Source organism: Rhincodon typus, chromosome 21, assembly GCF_021869965.1.
Source record: "Rhincodon typus isolate 14 chromosome 21, sRhiTyp1.1, whole genome shotgun sequence".
NCBI lineage: Eukaryota > Metazoa > Chordata > Chondrichthyes > Orectolobiformes > Rhincodontidae > Rhincodon > Rhincodon typus.
The window spans coordinates 42,261,384-42,284,675 of NC_063352.1; the positions used below are offsets into that span (position 1 = coordinate 42,261,384).

Consider the following 23,292-nt stretch of genomic DNA (forward strand, 5'->3'; position numbering starts at 1 on the left):
ATCTCAGATTCTCCAGCATCGGCAGTTCCTACTATCTCTCGAATTCCCCTGGGTTTTTTTTTGAAAGAAGACAAAAGGTGCATTTGTGGGGAGGGTTAGGCTCAAAGACCCAGAGGATTTTGGTTTTGCTTTGTTAGTTGGTTTTTGCTGGCTGCTGGAGCTTAAAGCTTGAGTTCTCTGCTGCTAGAGTGAAGCCCTAGACAGAGAGGCTTCCTCTCTAAAAATTCAGAAAGGGCAGATTGTTTTTCCTACAGGACTGGAGAGAGAGAGAGAGGGCGCATGAGAATAGTAGTTTTTCTGAATTGCCTTTGCCAAGGTTGTGCTTATGGGGTGCTGCCTTTAGTGGTTAAGTAATACATTATCTTGTTATGTATTTCAGTAGAGCAAAGTTATGCTAATTCATCTTTTTGTAGTATTTTAACTGTTGTAAGAATAAAGTGTACTTTGGTCCACCGCTAAATTTTAATCAATCAAATCATATCTGGAGCACAGCACCGTAAACTTGCCTTTTAAACAAAAATAGAAAAGTTAGTCAAGACTATCTCCATAATATACTTTGGGGGTGTCTGGCCTGGACTCTAGCACCTTGTGCAGTATTTTACTGACTAATATGCGGACACTAATATGCCCCCTGTTTAAGAGCTTTATGTGCAGAGCGATATAGATACTTGATGCCTGGAGCTGCTTAAGTGCTGCAATTTGCCATTAAGAATCCACTGACAGTTTTAAATACTTTTTTCTTTCAGGTACAGGGAATTGATCCGATACCTACGAGTGGTAAAATGCAGTGATACGTTAAAGTTAGTATTCCAAGTGACTCATTTTTTTAAATGATTAATTTTATGAATTAAAGTACACTGAAAATTTCAGTTTTATTGTGCAATTCTTAGAACCGTGCATATCTTTTTTTTTTGATCAGGTTACGAGCCCTACAAGATAAAATTCCATTCTACTTTTGCAAGTGTGGAGATTTTCATGCCGCCACGCAATCATTTCATTCTAATTCCAGCCTTTCTTGCTGCACAGCCTGCCGTTTAACACCTTACCAATACATGATATACTTAAAAATTCTCAAGACTGGAACTGTACCCACTGGTTGTGAACTTTCAGAGGAAGGAAACTGGGTATTTATGAAAGGTCAGTATCTAGATTTTAAACCAGTAAATCAATTTATGTTTAAATTGATGAGCTCTAATATAATTGTTTTCTATCTTTTTGATCCACCTAGTCTTCCAATCTTTCCATTCTGTCGTCTCCAATTTTCTCCTGTGTCATCTCAAAGTTGCTGGAGGTATAACTTTAAGTGCATGTCGAATTGAGCATAAGTGAGGGAATTCATTGTTTTCAGCCTGACTATCCAGAAATCCACAACTGAATTTTCTTAAACATGCAAATTAGGAAGGTGTTCTGAGCTATTGTAAATCAAGTGCTTTTTTTTCATACAAGGAAAGTCCGAAGTAAAACTAGCCATTCCTAATAGAGATAATTGAATGCGCTGCTGTGATTGAAAGAACAGCAGGAGAGGGAAAGAGCAGAGCTGCTTCTCCGAACCAAGTTACTGTCTGTCCAGGCTTGGCTGCCGAATCTTGTCCAATGATACCTGGGGAAGTAAATCAGCAGCTGGCCACTGGGAGACACAAATAATAATTGTTCAGTTCAGGGGATTGGAGCAGCAAGGTCCTTGAGCAGCCAGACATAGGAAAATGGTTCTTGACCAACAAGTAGAAGTTGGAGAATGGGAGAAACATCCAGGAGGACAAAGAAAATGGAATTCAGAGAATAACGAGCATGCAGAACTTCGAGGAGAGGAACAAAGAGAATCAGTGAAGTCTGGGACAGTGAGGAATATCTAAGAGATTCTGAACTCCAAGGCTGGGCGGATCAGGTGAGGATATTTGAAAATGCCAGTTTGGAAAAGTTGTGGAACAGCATAGGCAAGGACCATGAGGAGAGGCGCTAGTGAGGCTCAACACAGGTTGGAAAAACGGTGCTTTATTTTCTAGTTGGGCATTTTACACCTTCAGGATTCACCAACCTCCAAGTATGAAAGCTCTCTTCCATTCTGATCTCTGATTCTTGGAGTGTCCCTGCTGTCAGGAGAGCTGGCCATTTTACATCACAATCTCTCCTTTACCACCATTAGCTCTTCCTTTTGTCTTTTTGCTGTGGGCACTTCACCATCTGTTCCAATCACTGCTCCTGTCCGCTTTTGTCAAGAGCATAATAACACAATTTTCTAGTCCTCTTCAGTACCAAACAGTTATTGGATTCTAAATGTTAGCTGTTTCTCTCTCCTCAGTTGCTGCCAGATCAATAGAGTTTCCAGTATTTTGCTTTTAGAGTTTAGATTTTCAACATCTACAGTATTTTGCTTTTATTATCCCATTTCTAAATCTTTAAGACTCCAACCTACTGTATGGTTGCTATTAGGGGAGCTATATAGCTCTCCCACAAGTGACTTCTTGCCTTGGCCATTTTTGATTTCTGCCCAAGCCTTGCCTGCATCCTGATTTCTTGAACTTAGGTCACCATGCTCTATGGTGTTATTACTGTTATTAATAATGAAAAATGAAAAGCTATGCCTGCTATCAGGCCTATTTTAAAGCAGTAAACTGTTGTAATTTGCAGAGAGCCATAATTGGAGCATTTTGTGTTATTGTAAGTTTGTTTTTGTTTGCTTCCATTGATTTTATCCACATTATCTGTTCTATTTGAAGGTGCTAATTTGGTAAACGATTGTTTACTACTAAAATGTGCACTCAGGATCCTATTTGTGAATGAAGTACTCTACAGGGCTGTAAGTACAATTTTGACTTGTACTTTACCATATTTATCCATTTTCCAGTTGTCAACTACCGATTTTTATTTCTCAAGTTTTCAGTAATTCATCATCATTGCTTTCCTTCAACATGACAGCTATATTCTGGATCAACTTCCATCAGAGAATTATTTGTCATAGATGTGGCTGATGACTTTTGCTAACACACTGACTCATCTGTGTGACACCTTTCTCCCATGCCAGAAAAAGCTTTTTAAAAACTATGCAAATGTATTAAAGTGCAAGGTTCTCCTAAAAATGTATATTTTGTTATTCTGTGTTGTATATAAGCCCATGTCCGGACTATAGCTAAAGTTGTTGCCATTGGTTTTCTGTACCTAGAGGCAATTCCTGTCATGATCTGGCTAATATTTACTGCTTGGGGCAAGGGTAGGTCTGCACACTTCTGGTATGCAGATTGACTCTTCCTGTTGTCATTGGGTGCAAATGCATTGAGGTGCCTGCATGGATGTTAGTAAATGTTTGTGTATCTGTAATTTTTCAACTACTGACCTCGTTTCTTGCCAGCAAAGTAGGGGGATTACAACGAAAAATAAGGGGGTGGATTGGGATTGCATCATGGTTTTGGGGGGGGCATTCCCAGTAATTTATAGATCAGTCAGTTTAACAGTAGTAAGGAGGATAAATAGTAGAATGTGAGGTGATAATAGGTGAGATTTAAGAAAGTTGTAGAAAAGTAAGAAGTAACGATGAAATAGTTGGCTTAGAGTTTAAAAGGGAAGACCTTACTTGATCAGTCTTATTGAATTTTCTAGGGGGACAAGACCAGATAAGTGATAATACAGTACTTGTAACTTGTAACTTGTCCAGACTTTCTGCTTGTTTATCTTGCTTTTACTGTAGCCTTTTAAGTGTCAGTCATTCAGATCTTTTGAAAGTACCAACTGCAGAAACTGCAGGCGCTTGAACCCTCTTCATCTGGTCTAAGTAAACATTGTGCAACTGACAAAATAGATTACAGAGCAAGAGCTGCCATTCCAGGAATGCTTTCCCTTTCAATAGACAAATGGATGGCTAGGCTGTCAGCCAAAAATGAATCACAGGGCTGTAGCAAAAGCAGTAAGTAAGTAGAAATTTGTGATTTTTTTTTTTTTTTTTTTATTTCTACACGTCATGCAGTTATCTCTTGGGTTCTTTGGTTCTGTGGAGCGTATGTTGGGTGGATGGTCCTGGAATTATCATAACTTGGCATGGTGAGTAGGAGCCAACAGTGGAGGGGTGTAGTGTGGTCTAGAGGGTGTGAATTGGCATGAATAGGGCACAGAAAGTAAGCGGAAGAGTGCTAGAATGCTCTGTCTTGCTTTACTTTCAATATCACAACTGAGATAAAGTCCTAGAGCACCAAGACAGGCCTTTTAAACAGCCTGCCTCCAAACTTCCAGAGGTGATGTGCCCAACTCTTGTTTTCACTTCCTCACCTGGAGAGTTGCGAGCTCACTACTAGAGGGAGTGGTAGTGAAAAGCGTATAGATGTGTTTAAGGCGAAGCTAGAGGAACATATGAGGGAGAAGAGAGTAGATGGTTATAAATAATGGGTTTAGATGAAGATAAGCAGGAGGGGGGTTGAGTGGATGATTAAAGCTGGTATGGGCTGGTTAGGCCGAATGGCATATTTCTGCATGCTGTGTACCCTGCGTTCAGACTAACCTCTAAACGAACAATTAACAGGTTCTGCTTTTGCATAAGGCTTGTTTACTGAGCAAAATTGGAGTTCTGTTGTTAGGGGAAGAGAAAATTGTATCCTTAAAATCTGACTTGCTACTTCAGAAACCTAACTGACTCTTAGGATATAGTCTCTGACTGAATTGATTTGGAGTTGAATCGGATTAAGATCATTAAGTTGTGACTGTCAGCTTCTAATTCAGAAGCTATTTGTATAAACTTGGACTGCAGGCAGCTTCTGTACCCATACCTCAGAAAGCTATATTGGGGTCACAGACAGAGGTCTACTTTTGTGCCTTGAAGTCTTTAATGTGTGTCTTTACCTGTATTATCTTTTGCAATTTGACATAAACTCAAATGCCTTTTCTCTTACCCCCTCCCTGTTTTGACACTGCTGCTGATCCTGAAGAGTCAGGGATTAGAAAGCCTTTCAGGTATTCTAGACTTCACAGTTTGAAGTGTGAGATAACAAGGTGTAGAACTGGATGAACACAGCAGGCCAGGCAGCATCAGAGGAGCAGGAAAGCTGACGTTTAGGGTCTGGACCCTTCTTCAGAAATGGGGGAGGGGAAGGGAATTCTGAAATAAATAGAGAGAGAGGGGGAGGCAGATGGAAGATGGATAAAGGAGCAGATAGGTGGAGAGGAGACAGACAGGTCGAAGAGGCGGTATGGAGCCAGTAAAGGTGAGTGTAGGTGGGGAGTTGGGGTGAGGATAGGTCAGTCCAGGGAGGTCAAGGAGGCGGGACGAGGCTGGTAGGTAGGATGTGGGGGGTGGGGCTTGAGGTGGGAGGACTGGATGGGTGGGAGGAAGGACGGACAGGTTAGGGAGGCGGGGAAGAGCTGGGTTGGTGTTGGGATGCAGGCGGGGGAGAGGAGATTTTGAAGCTTGTGAAGTCTGCACTGATACCATTGGGCTGCAGGGTTCCCAAGTGAAATATGAGGTGCTGTTCCTGCAACCTTCGGGTGGCATCGTTGTGGCACTGGGGGAGGCCCAGGATGGACATGTCATCCAAAGAGTGGGAGGGGGAGTTGAAGTGGTTCGCGTCTGGGAGGTGCAGTCGTTTGTCGTGAACCGAGCATAGATGTTCCACGAAGCAGTCTCCAAGCCTCCACTTGGTTTCCCCGATGTAGAGGAGGCCACATCGGGAACAGCGGATACAGTATGCCACGTTAGCAGGTGTGCAGGTGAACATCTGCATGATGTGAAAGGTCTTCTTGGGGCCTGAGAGGGGGGAGGTGTAGGGGCAGGTGTAGCACTTCCTGCTGTTGCAGGGAAAAGTGCCGGGCGAGGTGGGGAGTGTGGAGCGGACAAGGGAGTCACGGAGAGAATGGTCCCTCCGGAAAACAGATAAGGGTGGTGAGGGAAAAATGTCTTTGGTAGTGGGGTCACATTGCAGATGACGGAAGTGCTGGAGGATGATGCGTTGGATCCGGAGGTTGGTGGGGTGGTACGTGAGGACGAGGGGGATTCTGTTTTGGTTGTGGCGGGGAGGGGGTGTGAGGGATGAGTTGTGGGAAATGCGAGAGACACAGTCGAGGGCGTTTTCGACCACTGTGGAGGGGAAGTTGCAGTCCTTGAGAGTATTCTTTTTACCAAGTTGTTGTTGTAGTTCTACCAATCACTGAGATCAGTCATGATCAGGTTTAGGGAATTAAGTGGCCTATTCTTTAGATGTAATCAATGCCTTTGGCACCTACTGCCTGAAATTTTGAATGATTCCGGTCAGGAGGTTTTTTTTTCTCAGTTCATTTAGTGTGATGGAATATGATGTGTATATATGTATTTCATCTATGTTCAGGTTCACTGCTGGAGCAGACTGATTCAAATTCAATGCAATTCATTCACATTGACAGAAGATGTGCTACAGGTGCCACCTCCTATATTTGTGAACGTAAGTAACTTGTAGGAGCTAAAATTTGCCAGACTGTAGTGAAGTGGTATGATTTAATCTGCATTTCTTTATTCTTTCATATTATGAGGGTGTCAAAGCCAGCATTTGTTGCCTGTCCCCGATTGTCCTCTAGAAATGGTTTCCTCTGTTTATTTCTTCTCAGACCACAGCTGTCCATGCTACAGCAATCATTGAAGATCTGAAGAATGGAATAGTGGGCATACCTAAGGCCTTTTCATCTGCGGTAGGTGAAAGATCTTTTGTCTGAATGCTGTGCAAGGTTCTATGGAATAAAAGCAGGTCATCTCAGTTCTAGGTATTTTGACATCTAATATAAATACTTAAAAATATTACAATAATTCAGTTGCTTTTGTAAAGCTATCTGTGAACTTTAAATAAATGCCCTCTATTATTGGTCTAGACTTGCAGAAACTTGAAAATTTGGGGTAAATGACATGGTGTGTGGCCTGGAGAATATTAACAGTGTCAGCACTTTTCAAAATAAAAACTAAAACTACCAGCATAAGTAAAATGTTATGATTAAGCAATTGTTTATTCTGTACATTAATTGTGGAACGTTGATCATTAATTCTTAGAATAACATCCAGTGCATGACTGCTAGCACTCCATCCTTCCAGATCTGTACACAGCTCAGCTCTACAATGAGTGAAATTGTGCACTTGTTAGTCACAACAAAACTAAATAGAGAATACTAGACATTCTCGCCGTCTAACTTGAAGATCTAAAAGAGAAGAGAGATTAATGTTAGTTACCATTTCTTTTTATTTTTGAAACTTCATGAGCTGGCATTATAGTATTCCTACAGTGTGGAAGCAGGCCATTCAGCCATTTGAGTTAACAGCAACCCTCTGAAGAATGTCCCATCCAGACCCATTCCCCTGCCCTATCCCTGTAACCTTGTATTTCTCATGGCTAATCCACCTAACCTGCACTTCTTTGGACTGTAGGAGGAAGGTGGAGCAGCCAGAGGAAACCCATACAGACGCTGGGAGAACGTGCAAACTCCACACAGATAGTTGCCCGAGGGTGGAATGATGCTTTGAGGCAGCAGTGCTAACCACTGAGCCATCATGCTTCCCCCATTAATTCTTTAAAAAGGAACAGAAATTGCTGGAGAAACTCAGCAGATCTGGCAGCATCTGTGTAGAGAAAGCACAGTTAACATTTTTGATTCTATTGACTCTTCAGAACAAATTTCTGAAGGGGGTTCACTGGACTTGAAATAGTAACTGTGCTTTCTATGCACAGATGCTGCCAGACCTGCTGAGTTTCTCCAGCAATTTCTGTTTTTGTTGAAGATTTCCAGTATCCACAAATTTTGTGTATATATTTAAAGTTGTATCTGAAATGTTAATCTTTATTTCTTTTGAAGTTTTTTCTGGCCTGGTTTTGCAAATCTTGTTCTTGTTTTTGTTTTTAAATTCTAATTCATAAAAGTCATGCTTTTTTTCCTTCAAAAATTCTAGGCAAATTAATTGTGTTTATCATTTAAAAACAGGAAATACTAGAAACACTTGGCAGGTAAGGCTGCATCTGGAGACAGGAGGAGTTGATATTTGGCTTGATGGCCTAGTATCAGAACTGAAACATTGTCTTTGTTTCTCCTGCCACTGGTGCTTTATGACTATTGAGTATTCCCAGCAATTTCTGTTTTTATTTCAGACTTGGAGCATCTGCAGTATTTGACTTTTGTTTTGGTAATGCTTAGAGTTTATGCTTGCACCAGTGCTAAATTTTCAGTGTGAACCTTGCAGTCAGGGTGTTTTCTGACTCTGGAGCATAGGATATTGAAGGTTCCTGCTTGTACCTCAATTTGCAGAGCAATTGAATTCTCCTCTGTCAACAGGCAGTTCAGGATGTTTGTGTAAGTACAGGTGCAGCAAACTCCATTCTGGGCAGCTGTATGGCATATGTTAAACTTGGAAATGTCAACAGGATAATACCTGGTTGAAAACAAAACTGCATCCATCTGCTGCAGACCAGTACATGCAGCTTCAGGGAAATATTTACTTGCCATATAACTTTTTAAAAAGACCTGGTTAGCCATCTAAAATCAATTTTACTTTAATTAGTGAATTTTAAATTTTACCTAATATGCTGTGTTTTCATTAAAGTTAAATGTGGGGTTTAATTTGATCTTTGCAACCAATTTTAATGGTTTACATGCAGCTTACATAGCACATTTTGTGGAAACAGTCTTTTAGAGTGAACTGCCTATTATATATACACTGTGCATATACATTCTATTCTCTGATACTTTTGAATATTTGTTTTGTGTGGTAACTTGATTTGACAATGAATAACATGAGGTCTATCGTGAAACCTTCAATATTTGTTGAGTTAGTGGAACTTGATTTGGGGCAGCGTCTTTAGGCCCTCCCCAATTCCGAAGCCGAAGTGAATAGGATCTGAAAATGGCAGTGCCAAGCAGGTGTTGGCTCACGGTTCCGGCCAATTAGAGGTGATTTCAGGGGCTGTCAAAACGGCTCCTCGTAAGATGGGCAACTAATTAGACACCTTATCTGCCTTTAACAAGGTCCTTAATGTAAGTGACCGGGGAACAGTAGGGCAATATGGGACTGTTCAGATGCTCCAAAGTAGCCACCCTGTGACAAGCAAGTGTACTAGTGATCCAAGCAGGCTTGCAGTAACTATTGCAATCTGATTATGCTTCCAACCTTATTCCTTCCACTGCTTTAGATCCTAATGTCCCAAAAGTAATGTGAATGCTCATCAATGGCCAAGTTTTCAGGGTGTTTGATTGGTCTATTTTCCCCTTGCTGGACTCCATGGGCTAAATTGCTAAATTTTCACTTTGTGGGTGAGAAACAGGAGCTGGAACTATTTCCAAGTTCTTGGATTCCCTTCCCAGGGAGGCTTGGAGGTGAAAATGGTCACTCTTAAGGATTTTGACCAGGATATTCCCTTAATTTGCATGGAAACCCATTCAGTTACTCCAGGCTGGATGTTGTAATTACAGTGCTACTTTATAATGTTTTGATTTTAAAACTGTTATCCTAAATATGGCATTTCATTTTTGTGTGGTTCTAGATATTCGGAATTCTCCACTATCTGCCTCTGTTGTTGCATAGACTTGAGTGTTGGTTAGTTATTTGATCGGGGGAAACATACATCATGGTCTATTGTTGTCCTCCAACAGCAGCTACACCTACACTTTTTACACTTGATCAATGAAGAACTCTCGCAAAAGCGGCAGTCAATTTGTCTCTCTCCTAAAGCCTGGGACTAAAATAAATTGTAGATATTAAGGTCCTATATCATTTCCAACTGTTAGTTGTGAAAGTGCTGACTTTTTGCAGTGATTTAAGTATATCTTCTGTTTCACAGTAATTCAAAAGGTTTAACTGCAGTTAAACTTTGTATTGATTTCCGTGGCTTATTGGATGAATGACAATTGATCTGGAATATCCTTTCTTACAGTTTCACAGAGAATCTGCATTGATTCTTGTAACGGTGGCTGCTGCTCAGATGCTGCATCAGAATCTCTCTGTGATCAACGTTGTTCTGCCTTTGGTTGTAGCTTATGGGGTAAGAACAGTAAAATTACTGTAATAAGTTTATTCCGCTTTTTGAAACTTGTTTTTCTTTTCTTATAACTCCTCTCGGTGTGGAAGGTGATTGATTGTGATTCCATAGCTGATGCTGTCTTCATTGCTTCACTTTTTAACTGAACTAATTTTAGCTATTTAGAATTCCATTTTATGTTTACACTAATTTTAGCTTTGTTCTTCCCAGTTAATTTATTCCATTATTTGAGTTTTATATCCCTTTTTTTATCCTGAATTTTCCTTCTTCCCCTATCCCTTCTATTCCTTGGAAGACCTCTACTCAGTGGATTTCACACTTTCCTGGTCTTTAGTTCCTTATTATAAACAGAGAGCTGGCATTCAGGAGAGGGAGGTGGCAATTATGTTTCCTAAACATAAAAGTTTTTAAAATGGAAATACTGAAATGGGTTTTTCAAAGTGGTCTCAAACAGATCAGTTCTCAGGATTGTGGCTTTTCACAGAACATGTGTACTTGGTATAGCATAATAGAGTTAGCCTGATTCCATCTTCTCCTGATCCATGATTTACGATCTTGAGTGAAACCAGCAACTTTTTTTTTAAAAGAAGAAATTCAAACTCCTAGTTGGTAGCTGTAAGATTTTGCATTTTGAACAAAAAGATATTTACTGGAGTTAAACAAAGCAAATTAGTACTAAATTCACTCACACTATACTTGATAAGTATTTATTCTTAAGCCCAAAAATCTCCCCATTTTATTGTCACTTCCATCCAAGAGTTCCTTATATACTTGCAGGATCTTGATAGGTTCTTTTATGTCTGGCTCCAAGCCAAGATGTGCAACAGGTCTCGGGAATTCACTTTGATTCTTCTCCATGTACCTGCTATTCTTTGAGCTGTCTTGCAGTCTTTTCAGCAGCTTCTGGTTAAATGACCCTCTAACTCTCCTTAATTGTGCACATCCTAGCTCCCTTGATTTCTAATTGCCATTTTACTTCCTGGTCCATATTTTCTGGTGGATTTCTCTTTGTCTCCAAGCTGTTTCTAGTCTTTAAAGCAACTGTCTTTTTCTGAGGGGAAAAAATGAATAAAACCAAACCTCAAAAATTGATAGTGATATATATTATGAAACAGTGATATAGTTCCAAGTTGGTATGATGAGTGGCTTGAAAGGGAACCTCAGGTAGTGGTGTACTCGCGTATCTGCTGCCCTATCCTTCTCGCTGGTAGAGATTTGGGAGATGCTGTCTGAGGAGAATTGGTGAGTTGCTGTAGTGCATCTTGCCAATGGTACACTCTTCTGCTGCTGTGCACACCTGGTATCAACCTAGTAAACCTTTTCTGAACCTCCAATTCCAGTATTTCTTCCTTTAGACAAGGAGTCCAAAACTCTTCACGGTATTCTAGCTGTTGTTTGACTACTGCCTTATGTAGTTTTGGCAAAATGTCCCTATTTTTATACGCCATTCCCTTTGAAATAAAGGCCAACTTTCCATTTGCTTCCCCTATTACCCATTGAACTTGGATGATAAATTTGTCCAATAGTTTTGGTTGTGCCATATGTTAATTTCCAGGGTTGTCTTTTGTCCCTTATTTATAAAGCCAATTCTGTCTGAATTCTGGAGTCGAGTCTCATACATCTGTGGTATTTTCTGCTGCTGCATTGCAATCCTGCTGTTGGCCACAGGATGGCATCAAAACCCTCAGTGTTTACAAACTGGATGTTGGCAGGTTTGAAGCTTTTGATTCTGTGTCCAACAAACCTCAGTTGAAAGGGAAGGGAGCTGTTACAGAGAAACACACCCTCTGGGAAAAAGTGCTCTTAAATGTTAGAGCAAATGGTAGAATTAGAGTAAACCAGGTGCTGCATGAAATTGTTCATGCTGAAACTGCTTCATTTTTACCAGTCAACTATGTTTAGGGTGGAAGAGAGTGGACAGGTTGGAGGTTAAGATAAGGGAAATGAATGCTAGCAGGATTGGCTTGATTCTTTATTCTTTGTTCATTATTCATTCATGGGATGAGGATGTCACTGGCTAGGCAGCATTTATTGTCCATCTCTAATTGCCCAGAGGGCAGCTAAGAGTCGAGTATTGCTGTGGGTCTGGATTTGCATGTAAGTCAGACCCCATATTGTATATAATTGTATGTAAAGGGCTAACAGGGTATTATGTAGCCAGGTGCATCTGTTGGACAGAAATACTTGGAAGTATCTGGAAATCATAGTTAAATATTAACATGTGATCTAGATGCTGTCTTCTGTCATTGCGGGTGAAGATCTGATAGGACATGGGAGGAGGACGAGAAAACACTCTAAGCAGCTTTGGTTCCCTTGGAAAAGTGAACCCGTCATCGTGTCTCACCTCTGAAACAGGTGTAAATATTGTCTGTCCAATTTTCTGTCAACCTGCAATATTTCAAAGCCCCACCATTGAGATGCAGTGTAATTCAGGAATTGGAATTTGGAACAGAATGTGACTTCTGATCTCAAGCCTTTCAAACAATGTTTTATCCCCCACAATGTCACTTAAAATTGTGGAATTATAACTCTAAGAATAGACAACCTTTCTGATACATCATTGATATCAATTTCCACTGCATCCTTTACCCCTACCATCTTCACTAAATCAATATTGTCAGTATTTTTGCCTTTGAATACTTTGTACCAATGTTTATCATTCAGTATTCTGGCCTTGCCCTATGTCTGTAAGCATATCACACCCTCTATCTTTAACTAAACCTACCTTACGTCATAAATTCACTGCAACCATATAAATATTTTGAATTCCTTTTTGTTAATTGCTGTTCTTTTTTCACATACTCTTTGTTAATGTTTTCTCTTCACTTCCCCCATCAACTTATTCTATTTGTCTTGGTTCTCGCTTAAGAATTCATTTGACTTGCACCGTATTGCCTCCATTTATTTCAGCATATTCTCTATCTCCCTCATCAGATGAGGACTGTGGCTTTGGTTTCCCTGCTTTGCCCCTTTGCTGACCTGTGTCTAATCTAAACCTTATGATTTCATGGCCGTTCTTACCCAGATGTTCTTCCATTGGCAATTTGTCCACTCAGCCCATCTAAAACCTTAGCACCAGATTCCAAACTGACCGTTGCGGTTCACAGATATGTAATGCATCAAGTCAGGATTGAATTTCTTAATGCAGATTTAATGTTGTTTATTATACTTCTAGAAAAATTTCTGGGCCCTGAAACTCCTGTTCGACAGTCTGAGCATGAAAGAGGACGTCTTGCACCATTTCTGTGGCACCCTCTGCAGTAATATTTATGTATATAAAAGCATGTTGATTGATGCGTAAGTACAATTTCATTGCTGCTGTTAGATCTGTATAGTTTGTAAATCCTCCAGCCCTTTGTTTAGATGGTTATCTTGAAGTTAATCAAAAGTCTGTGTAACCAGTGCACCATGTGAGAAATTGCATTGTGAAATATTGTGTGTGGTATCCATTCCATAACTATCATAAATTGTCACAATGTTATTCTAAATGCATCGAAAAATCCAGCATTATACTACCTCAATGGTAAAATGCACCCTAAGGGAGTCAGCATGTAGTTACATTAAATAGGCACATTATGATTGACCATTGATTTAAAGTGCTCGCTGAGTTGCACTGAGCGGAAACCTCTCTGTACCGGTGCTTAACGAAGTATGCTGAACAATTGTAGATGTTGTGCAGCTTCCCCTGTTTGTTAAGCCCAGCAGCAGTAATGAGATTGCTACTGCAACCCATTAGAATAGGAACCTGATGTAAATGGCCACAACAGTATTTGCCTCATCAGCCTGGCTGTTAGCAACAACGCTATATCTCCTAATTTTAAGTAAACAACTTTGTCACAACTGAAATAATGCAAAACAAATAAATTGCTCATCAATTCTAGATTTGCACTTGTTCCATTGAATCCAGTGAGTGCAAGCCAATTCTTATCCATCCAGTCAACCCAAGTTCAAGCCTGACATGTGTGCAGACTCATGAATTCCACAGTTTTCCCTGCCTTGGGTGACTAGTCAAATGAGCTCTTTGGTATCCGTTATTGAGGAAATATGAACTGCATTTTTCTCATCTAACTCCTTTGATGTCTCTCCCCTAATAACTTACTAATACCCGTATTAGAGTGAAGACTGTGTTTGGTTTTTTTTTTCCCTATTCATCTGTAGGATGTGGGCCAGCATTTATTGCCCATCCTTAGTTGACCTTGAGAAGGTGGTGGTGATCTGCCTTCTTGAACTACTGCAGTCCAGCTGCTGTGGGTTGACCCACAATGCCATTAGGGAGGGAATTCCAGGATAATTGTTCCATGTTCTTCACCAGACCCAACCCTGACCGAGTAGAGCAGTAGTTGGAGACTTGGGACTGGGAAAGAGCTGGGAGCTATTTCCCCTTTTCTCTTCCCCCTCATTCTTTTCTGGTCTTTGTCTGCTTCCTCCTCCATCATATTACTGTCACCTAGCTCTATTTATCCCCTGCTCCTTGCCAACCTTGCTTCGCCTGAATGCTTGGCTTTACATTTGCAAGAAATAATTTTGCACATTTTATTCAAACACTTCACATGATGGCCTGTATTTTAAATGTTTCTGAAGATTTCTGCTATAATTATAACCAAGCGATCCAATTATGCAATAACACATACCTTTGTCAGAGAACCTGATTCTTTGTATGTCCACTACACTTTGGGCAGTTTGTTGTCTGGTGAAGAGCTTTTCAATTTATCACGTAATGACTAATGGGCACCAGTGATGACAGTCTGTGTCTGCAAACAGAATACCATTGTAATTTGTTAGCTGAGTTGGCTGCATGGTAGGTCTGTAATGCAGAGTGATGTCAACAGAGTGGTTTCAAACACCACACCAGCTGAGGTTACCATGAAGGACTGTCTGTTTCAACCTCTCTCCCCTCACCTGAGGTGTGGTGACCCTCCGGTTAAACCACCACCAGTCATCTTTCTCTAATGAGACAGCAGCCCTATCGTCTGATAAGACTATACCTTGCCTTACCTTTACTAAGAATTTCATTTAAGATAGATAGTATCTTCCTGAGCAAATTGTTCTATCAACTAAACAGAGCTCAATTTGGAGAGACTGATCATTTCACTGCTCACTCCAAAGTGGTGAGGGGCAAGGTTTCAGTAGTTCTGCCATATAGAATCCCTACAATGTGGAAGCAGGCCATTCTGCCCATCGAGTACACCGACTCTCCGAAGAGCATCCCACCCAGACCCAGCCTGTAACTCTGTTTTGCATGGCTAATCCACCTAACCTGCACATATTTGGACTGTAGGAGGAAAGTGGAGCACTCAGAGGAAACCAATGTAGACATAGGGAGAATGTGTGTCAAGTTTGCACGGTCGCCTGAGGCTGGACTTGAACCTGGGTCCCTGGTATTGTGAGGCAGCAGTGCTAACCACTGAGCCACCGTGCCGCCCCTTGTCTCCTTTAATTCCTTTTTCAAGGACGTGTTTTAAAGCAGTGCAGTCAGGCTCAGTTTCAATTGTTTGGAGTTTGCCGTTGTTTTCTTCAAAGTACATCTCTGTGGTTTTCTCACTTTTGTACTAAATTTACTTTTGCATGCCTTGTGATAAAAATGCTATTTTATTTAGAGTGCATTTCTTCTAAATTTATTTAGGTTTAAGTGTCATGATGCTGACTACGTCTCTGATCTGGTGACCCTCTTCCTGTCTTTTAAACAAGCGACTATCCAATCTGTTAGCATTCCTGTGCTCAACGTTCTTGTGGAGTCATGGCACGAGTGAGTATTTCTGGGATCTGCAAAGATCTAACTTGAATGTTGAACGTAATGTCAGAAGTCTCAAGTTGTGGTGTGAGGTTTTTTTTTAAATCTATTTGTCCTATAGATTTTAAATTTGTTGGCCTTTTAATGAGATTTCTTCAAAAGTATGAAGAGATGCGTGCCCACACCTGTACAACCAGGTTAGTAATCCCACTCCCTTTTGTATTTCAGCATCCCCAGTTGATTGCAGCAAAGGTTTAAGTTTTTGTTTTGGCCTTAAGCTGTACCTTTCGCAAATTAAAATGTAGTTAACTACTTTCATTGTAAGTGACAAGGAGCTAATCACAGGGTTTCTTTGAGTCAAAGAAAAGGCATTTTTATTTTCTAGTGCAAAGGACAATGATAATGATGTGATGTCAAACATACAGCCTTTGTGCCAGTCACCTGAGACCTCACATCCATACACAGGTAAAAAGTTAAAAGGCAATGGTGCCCAGTACAAAGGAAGATAGGAGTTTAAAGTGAAGAGTTCTTTTGTCCTTGACCTGAGCACATGGTTAGTTGGTTTTCTTGGACTGTCGTCAGCAGCAGCAGTAATTATCTCTTAAATTCTCTGTTCCAAGCTACCTCCTCCCAGTCAGTGCTTCCAAAGCACGCACCCTGCTCCTTGAGCCTGTTCAGTTTTCCATTCTCAAATCCATCTCCCTGGTCTACCAAAAGAGCTCCGGAGGGACCGCTGTCTCCGTGACTCCCTCGTCCGCTCCACACTCCCCACTAGCCCTACCACCCCTGGCACTTTTCCCTGCAACCGCAGGAAGTGCTACATCTGCCCCTACACCCCTCTCCTCCACTCCCCACCCACCTCGCCCCCATCCCAAGCCACAGGAAAACCTTCCACATTAAACAGATGTTCACCTGCACAGCTGCTAATGTGGTATACTGTATCCGCTGTTCCCGATGTGGCCTCCTCTACATCGGGGGAACCAAGCAGAGGCTTGGAGACCACTTTGTGGAGCACCTATGCTCGGTTCGTGACAAACGACAACATCTCCCAGTCGCGAACCATTTCAACTCCCCCTCCCACTCCTTGGACGACATGTCCATCCTGGCCTCTTGCAGTGTCACAACGATGCCACCCGAAGGTTGCAGGAACAGCACCTCATATTTCGCTTGGGAACCCTGCAGCCCAATGGTATCAATATGGATTTCACAAGCTTCAAAATCTCCCCTCCCCCGACCACATCCCAACACCAGCCCAGCTCGTCCCCACCTCCCTAACCTGTCCGTCCTTCCTCCCACCTATCCACTCCTCCCATCTCAAGCCCCACCCCCTACCTACCAGCCTCATCCCTGTCTCCTTGACCTGTCCATCCTCCCTGGACTGACCTATCCTCACCCCGCTTAACTCCCCACCTACACTCACCTTTACTGGCTCCATCCCCACCTCTTTGACCTGTCCGTCTCCTCTCCACCTATCTGCTCCTTTATCTATCTTCCATCTGCCTCCCCCTCTATTTCAGAATTCCCTTCCCCTCCCCCATTTCTGAAGAAGTGTCCAGACCCGAAACGTCAGCTTTCCTGCTCCTCTGATGCTGCCTGGCCTGCTGTGTTCATCCAGCTCTACACCTTGTTATCCTTGAAATAACGTTTTCTTTGTACACTCCATGTCTGCTGGGGTTATGTTTTCAGGCTCGATAATTGCATATTCCCATAATGGTGTAAATCAAATAGGAGATGAGGATCTTTGTATACTTCACATGTGGCCAATCTAACAGGTTTCATTACCCTTGGCTGGTCAATTGTTAATATCAGAATGCACTGTCTTTGACTTAAAATGGCTGCAGTGATCACCTGACCCACAGTTCGCCAGGTTTCATGAAACTAACGTGAATTAGATCAGTACGTTGGTCCCTTTCTCAGTCCATGGAATGCCAGTCATTAAATTAACTGATGGAGTTCAGAAACCAATAACTTATTATAGTAACATGTCATTCGAAGGTAGGTGCTAATAGACAATTGAATCTCTGAAAAATATTTCTCTTGTAATCTGATGTGGTGTAATATTTGTTACCTCTGTTTGGTTTATATATCAAACAAAATACTACAGAACTTCTGTTTCATTGCTGTAGGTTTTCTATCTTTAACTTCATAATTGGAAGGCTCCTCTGTACCAAGGGAGTCGCATACCCTCTTTTCCTGGCTGATATTAAAGCTTGAGAATTCAATCCTGTGTGTTTTAAAATATTTTTCCCTTTGTATCTCTATAGCTTTTTTTTAAGAAATCAGCGTTCTGTTTTTCTTCCCTTCTCCTTGCTGGCACACATGTCTAGAGGGTTTTTTTAACCCTGCCAGCTTGCTGAAATGTGTCATCTTTAATTGTTATTTAACCTTCAAGGTCTTCAATGGAAGCTTGATCCTGTATATTTCTCTACCTACCCTCCAGTTGCTCCTAGCTGAGGGGTTTCCTAAGACTAACATTGACCTTGGTTGAAATCAGCCTACACAGTACAAACTTTAATGTGTTGGTGTAGATTTAATAATTGTGAGCACAAGCTCAAAACTAACGAGCAATTTCAGAATTTGGATTGATTTTTTTAAAACTTATTACCAGTAAATGAGCGATCATAAAGCTGTCTGATGCTCTTAAAAAGCTAAGAGACAGACTTTTAATCAGTAAAGGAATTGAGGGTTACAGTAAAGGGAGGAAAGTGGAGTTGAGAATTATCAGATGATCCATGATCTCATTGAATAATGGAGCAGACTTCATAGGCTATATGTCCTGCTTCTGCTCCAACATCCTATGGTCCAAAATTTTAAGGTCTTATAACTAGTTCACTAATGTCTTTTTTGGATTGAAGCCTGTTGTTGCCCGGTCTGATAAGGATCAAGTGATTTGGCAACATCTGATGGCTTTGTGAGTGCTCTCCGGTATGAGACAAAGCCTAGAATCTTACTTTCTACATTTTTGAAAAGTCTCAACAAACTCTGTCAAATTACTCCTTGTTATTTGCCTCAATATTGACCAAGTAATGAGAGGAAAAGGCTTCTAATTACATACTAAGTAATGGATATCCGAGAGGTAGAGTAAAGTTTTAACAAAACAGGAAGACCTGAGTGTGTTGAATCCCGTAATGGCAACACTTAAAACAGGTTAAAAACTTATTCAGATCCAGACAATAATTTTAGATTAGCTTCTGCCCAGGTATTGACACTTTAAACTATTCTAGTCCCTTTTTTCCCTATGAATTAGTCAATAAGTTAATAGGGCACTTTTTGTTGCAAAAAATCTGTCACTGTTCTATTATTATGTGCATCATCGTGGTGTGTGCTCTGCCTAAATGCAGATCTTTGGCTTATGATTTCCTCCAAGTTTCTGTGCCAGATTTTTCATTTGCCAATCACTATTTCAATTTTCAAACCATCTAACACTCCCAGTTCTCTTCTTCAGTCTTCCGCTTATTCCTGGAAATTTTCCCTCCATAAGAGTCTCAGTCAAACTCAGCCTCTCTGTCTTTTCCAAAATATGTTCGGCCAATTTGTTCATTCGTGCTCCATTTGTTACATTTCTGTACTGCTGTTCCTTTCCATTCTCGTGCAAGCATGAGCCATTGTTTAAATTGACTGGATGATTTTGCATATTTGCCAATAATTTGCACATATTTAATAACAGAAGAAACAGACAATTCAGTTAAAATGTCAGTGGCCATGTTTATGTTTCACACAAGCACCTTTCACTCCAATTCATCTCCCAAAATCATCATATCCTTCTGTCAGTTTCTTGCTCATGTACTTACCTAGCTTTTCCCTTAAGTGACATTCAATTCCACATAGTAGTGAATTCTAACCATTCTGAGGCAAAGAATTTTCTCTAGATATCCTTTTTTTAGATTCATTAGTACTGCCATATATTTATGGGTTCTGGTTTTGGAATCCTCTAAGTGGAAAACCTATCACTGCATCCAGGTTGCAGAATTCCTTCAATTTTTTAAAGATTATCAGCTTACCACAACAGGCCAAAAATGAGAAACTTCTGTTCCAACTTATCAGCGTGCAGTTTCTGCACTCATGAAGAATTCTTTCCTTTTATATAAAACGTTTTAATGTCCGAGTTCATTCGGTTTACATTGTGCTGACACATTATCTGAATTTTGAATGTGGACATAATTTGAAGTGAAGCAGTCAGTGGTTTCACACTCAAACTAATTCGTAAGAACTTAAAACATTCTCCCAACATGGCAAATACTTGCATAGTCCTGCTATTTTCACTTCCAAAACTTGCCACATCTTTGCTACACTTTGTTGTTGGCAAAATCTTATGTATCCTTTCCTTCATGTCACACTGTTCTGTGCAGATACTTCACAATAATACTTGTTCCTGATATGAGCTGAAATTATTCCATCCTTTTGAACAGTTAACTCTCCTTTCTCTGAGTAGCACATTACTACTCTTGACATTTCCTTTGCATTTTTTTTAAGTGTGTCTTTGCTTGCCAAAAATCTGTTTGTGTTTTTGTAAGATTTCACAAGGAAATGCAGTACCTTGTTAATTCTTTTATCTTCATGAAGTTAGTCACAGTGATCTAAGTGCCAGCCTTCAACTGTAGGTACCATGACTGAAGACTGGCCAGACTCATTAGATATACAATCTTGCAGCCAGCAGGCAGAGAAAATTTACATGTTATTAATCTTGTTGGGTATGATTTGGGTCACACATGTCAAACTTAATTCCCTGGAGTGACTGGAAACGACAAATAAATATACTCATTGTGATCACTTTCTTCCACAGATTCAAAAACAAGGGACTTCATTGGACACAAACTCTTCACAGCTTTCTACAAAGTAAGGTACGTTTACACTTAGAATTTGACAACATGGATTAGTTTTGGATACACATTGCAGTTTTGGGAGGCTATTAAATTTGAGTAATCATATAATTGTTCCTCAGAATCTGCCTCTATGTTCATTTCTCTTACAAGTGGCCCTCAGTTATTTTTATTTCATTACCTTCCTTGCTGTTGATTTCCTTTGTCGTACACCATTTGTAGTCAACTGGGTAGCCATGGAGCCTTGCCCATTATGTTACATAAAGTGACTTGTTAGAGTGTACCCTAGTGACGCATGCCTGACTTCAAGCCTGTGTCTTACATGATACATGTTTGTGTTGGACCATCTTCCTGTCCTCCCACTTCCACTGGGAATTAAAAATTGTTTCATATTGAATTTTGTATAGCAGTTGAACTATTTTTAAGAATCTCTCAATCCCTACAGTGAGAAAGCAGGCCGTTCGGCCCATCAAATCCACACTGACCCTCCAAAGAGCATCCCACCCAGCCCATGGCTAACCCACCTAGCCTGCACATCGCTGGACACAATGGGCAATTCAACATGGCCCATCCACCTAACCTGCACATTTTTGAGAGTCCACTGGAATATTTATCGTACTTTTTTCTTTCTCCTCTGCAGGTTATTCCAGCCATGGAAATGTTGAACACTGCCCAGTTTGTAGAGTTACGGAATAAATTGAGCCAGCTAATCTAGGGGAGGTGATAATGGACTCATCCTGGAACATGTACAACTTGATGACCCGCTGGGGGGGGGGAGAAAAGTGGATTACAAGGAGCATGCATAATTTGATACCAATGACTCTGACATTTGTTCCTCCAATAATTTTATTACAATGATCAAATGTCTCAGTTTTAATTATCATACAACCATGAATATTCAGCACAAATGGAAACTCTACAGTTTTTTTAAAAAAAAAGTCACCTTTGACGATTATTCCAATGTTTGTAGGTAGAGTATCCTGAAGGATATCAATACTTCATCAGAAAGCAATTAAAATGTTGGTGTTAAGATGTCTAGTATGTAAATATTTTTGGTTACCAGGTTAAATATATGGTGTTTCAGAGCAGTCAAGTATTTGACAAAACATGATTGAGAACTAAGGGAAGGGAATGTTCAGTTAGTCCAATAAGCAATTGTCATATTTATTTAGCATTTTAGAGAGACGATCAAAAGATACAGTATATTTATACCTGGTTGCATAGAATTAAATTGTACAAGCAAGTGCTACAAAGCAAAGAACAAATCTGCCATTTCCAATGTAAATTAAGAGAAATCTGTTTTTCAGATCACTGTTAATTAACATTCTGGGTGGAAATTGTTCATTGCTGTTATTGTCTCATTGTCAGAAGGCCAGATCAGCCAGAATACCCGAGTCATTCTAGTTTATCAGTACAAAACCTAGCGTGTTTTATACAGTGGTGACTGATGCCTGGTCCATGAAAATAAAATCCTGCATTTGAAATTTTTTAGAATCCTTTCAAGGGTGCTGTCTTTGCTTGAGAGTTAATACCTTTTAAAAAAAAAAAAATTGCATAGAATGGAATTGTAATACAGAACATTATATTTATTTTGATTTTGACCTTCCGTTCTGCTACACTATTTGCAAATCAGCAGAGCAATGTTGCAACTGCACTGTTTTCACACTGCCGTCTCCTGGTCTTGGTTTTTTGCCTCTTCCATTGTAAATTTTGAAGAAGTGATTTATTTGCAATATGGAATTTTCTTTCTGAAAAACTTTTGAAATGTTGTACTGAGATTTCTCAAAACTCAATTTTATTCTTGCATTTCCGTATGTGCTTCCACGCAAATTTGAGTCCTTTTGTAAATTTGCATCATTCAGCTTGGAATTTGCATTTTCTTTTTGTCACATGTCTTCAGAATGCATCTACAAATTTTGGTGCCTTTCTAATTAAGGATTATTTCATGATGAGGTTTCAAAAAAAGAGAATGACCTCTTTAACTTTTGGAAAAATTAACATGCAGTAGACTATCACTTTATACCTCTCTTTTAGGGTTGCTAGCAGCCTCTGCATATTGAGTGTGTGGTTCTGGCTGTTGGTAGCAGTTTATATTTTCCCATTTTTCAAGAAATAAAACCTTGGCCTGCTCACAAACTAAAACATTTTAGTTACAGGTCAAACTTGCAATAGGTATGAAATTTTCTTTCTTGTTTTTAGGAAGAACTTATATTTTTCTACAGGTTCTGTGATGTTTGTCTTTTTAAAATCTGGTTTTCAATGTATTAATTCAATAAAGTTTTCAATTTAAAGAATCTGCACATCATTTGTACATGCAGTAATGTTTGGCTTTAGAGTCCATTGTATATGGTAAGGAATTGCTGGTGGTGTCCTAAGCTACTTGGAATGTTCGTTGAATTTGAAAAGAGAGTACAGCTGGACCCTTCACTTATTGTAGAACAGAATGTTAATTTTTCCTAGTAAAAGGTGCGCTGTCATGGAGTTAACATAATCACATTCTAAACATAGAAGTTTTCAATTCTTCTATGAGCCCAAACATGAAAATGGAATTCAGCATTTTTTGTCAATGTAACAGGGTCAGTCCACAGAGGAATTAAGTTTCTTTTTAAGCTGTCTTTTTGATTTATGCTCCTTTTTGAATTTTCCCTTCTCGTTTCTTCCATGCTCTAAATACGCTCAGCAGCCTGCTGTTCTTTGTGTTCAAATTGATTAATTACATTGTTAACTCATCTAACAAATTCTTTCAAAAGCCTTCCAACATTAGAATTCTCTACTTCCT

The 23,292-nt window shown here is 40.2% G+C and overlaps 1 protein-coding gene and 1 long non-coding RNA gene across 8 annotated transcripts in view; one reads left to right on the plus strand and one right to left on the minus strand.

The window, feature by feature from the left end:
- zgc:112980 (uncharacterized protein LOC503706 homolog) overlaps positions 1-22,807 on the plus strand; it is a 54,910-nt gene extending 32,103 nt beyond the window's left edge. For 6 of the 7 annotated variants that reach the window (XM_048609385.1, XM_020529402.2, XM_048609387.1 and 3 more), the window contains 10 exons: positions 747-800; positions 920-1,137; positions 2,718-2,797; positions 6,303-6,395; positions 6,559-6,639; positions 9,858-9,965; positions 13,138-13,259; positions 15,586-15,708; positions 20,477-20,534; positions 21,154-22,807. In XM_048609385.1, coding sequence (XP_048465342.1) covers positions 747-800; positions 920-1,137; positions 2,718-2,797; positions 6,303-6,395; positions 6,559-6,639; positions 9,858-9,965; positions 13,138-13,259; positions 15,586-15,708; positions 20,477-20,534; positions 21,154-21,228 — 1,012 coding nt within the window. In that variant the 3' untranslated portion in view covers positions 21,229-22,807. The remainder of the gene's footprint in view (positions 1-746; positions 801-919; positions 1,138-2,717; positions 2,798-6,302; positions 6,396-6,558; positions 6,640-9,857; positions 9,966-13,137; positions 13,260-15,585; positions 15,709-20,476; positions 20,535-21,153) is intronic. The other variant, XM_048609383.1, reaches the window with a different exon arrangement.
- LOC125485649 lies at positions 6,923-14,714 on the minus strand. Its single transcript, XR_007264358.1, has 2 exons — positions 14,594-14,714; positions 6,923-7,137 (listed from the first exon to the last, which is right to left on the minus strand). It is a non-coding gene; the product is annotated as an uncharacterized LOC125485649 (long non-coding RNA).
- Positions 22,808-23,292: the final 485 nt, after the last annotated feature.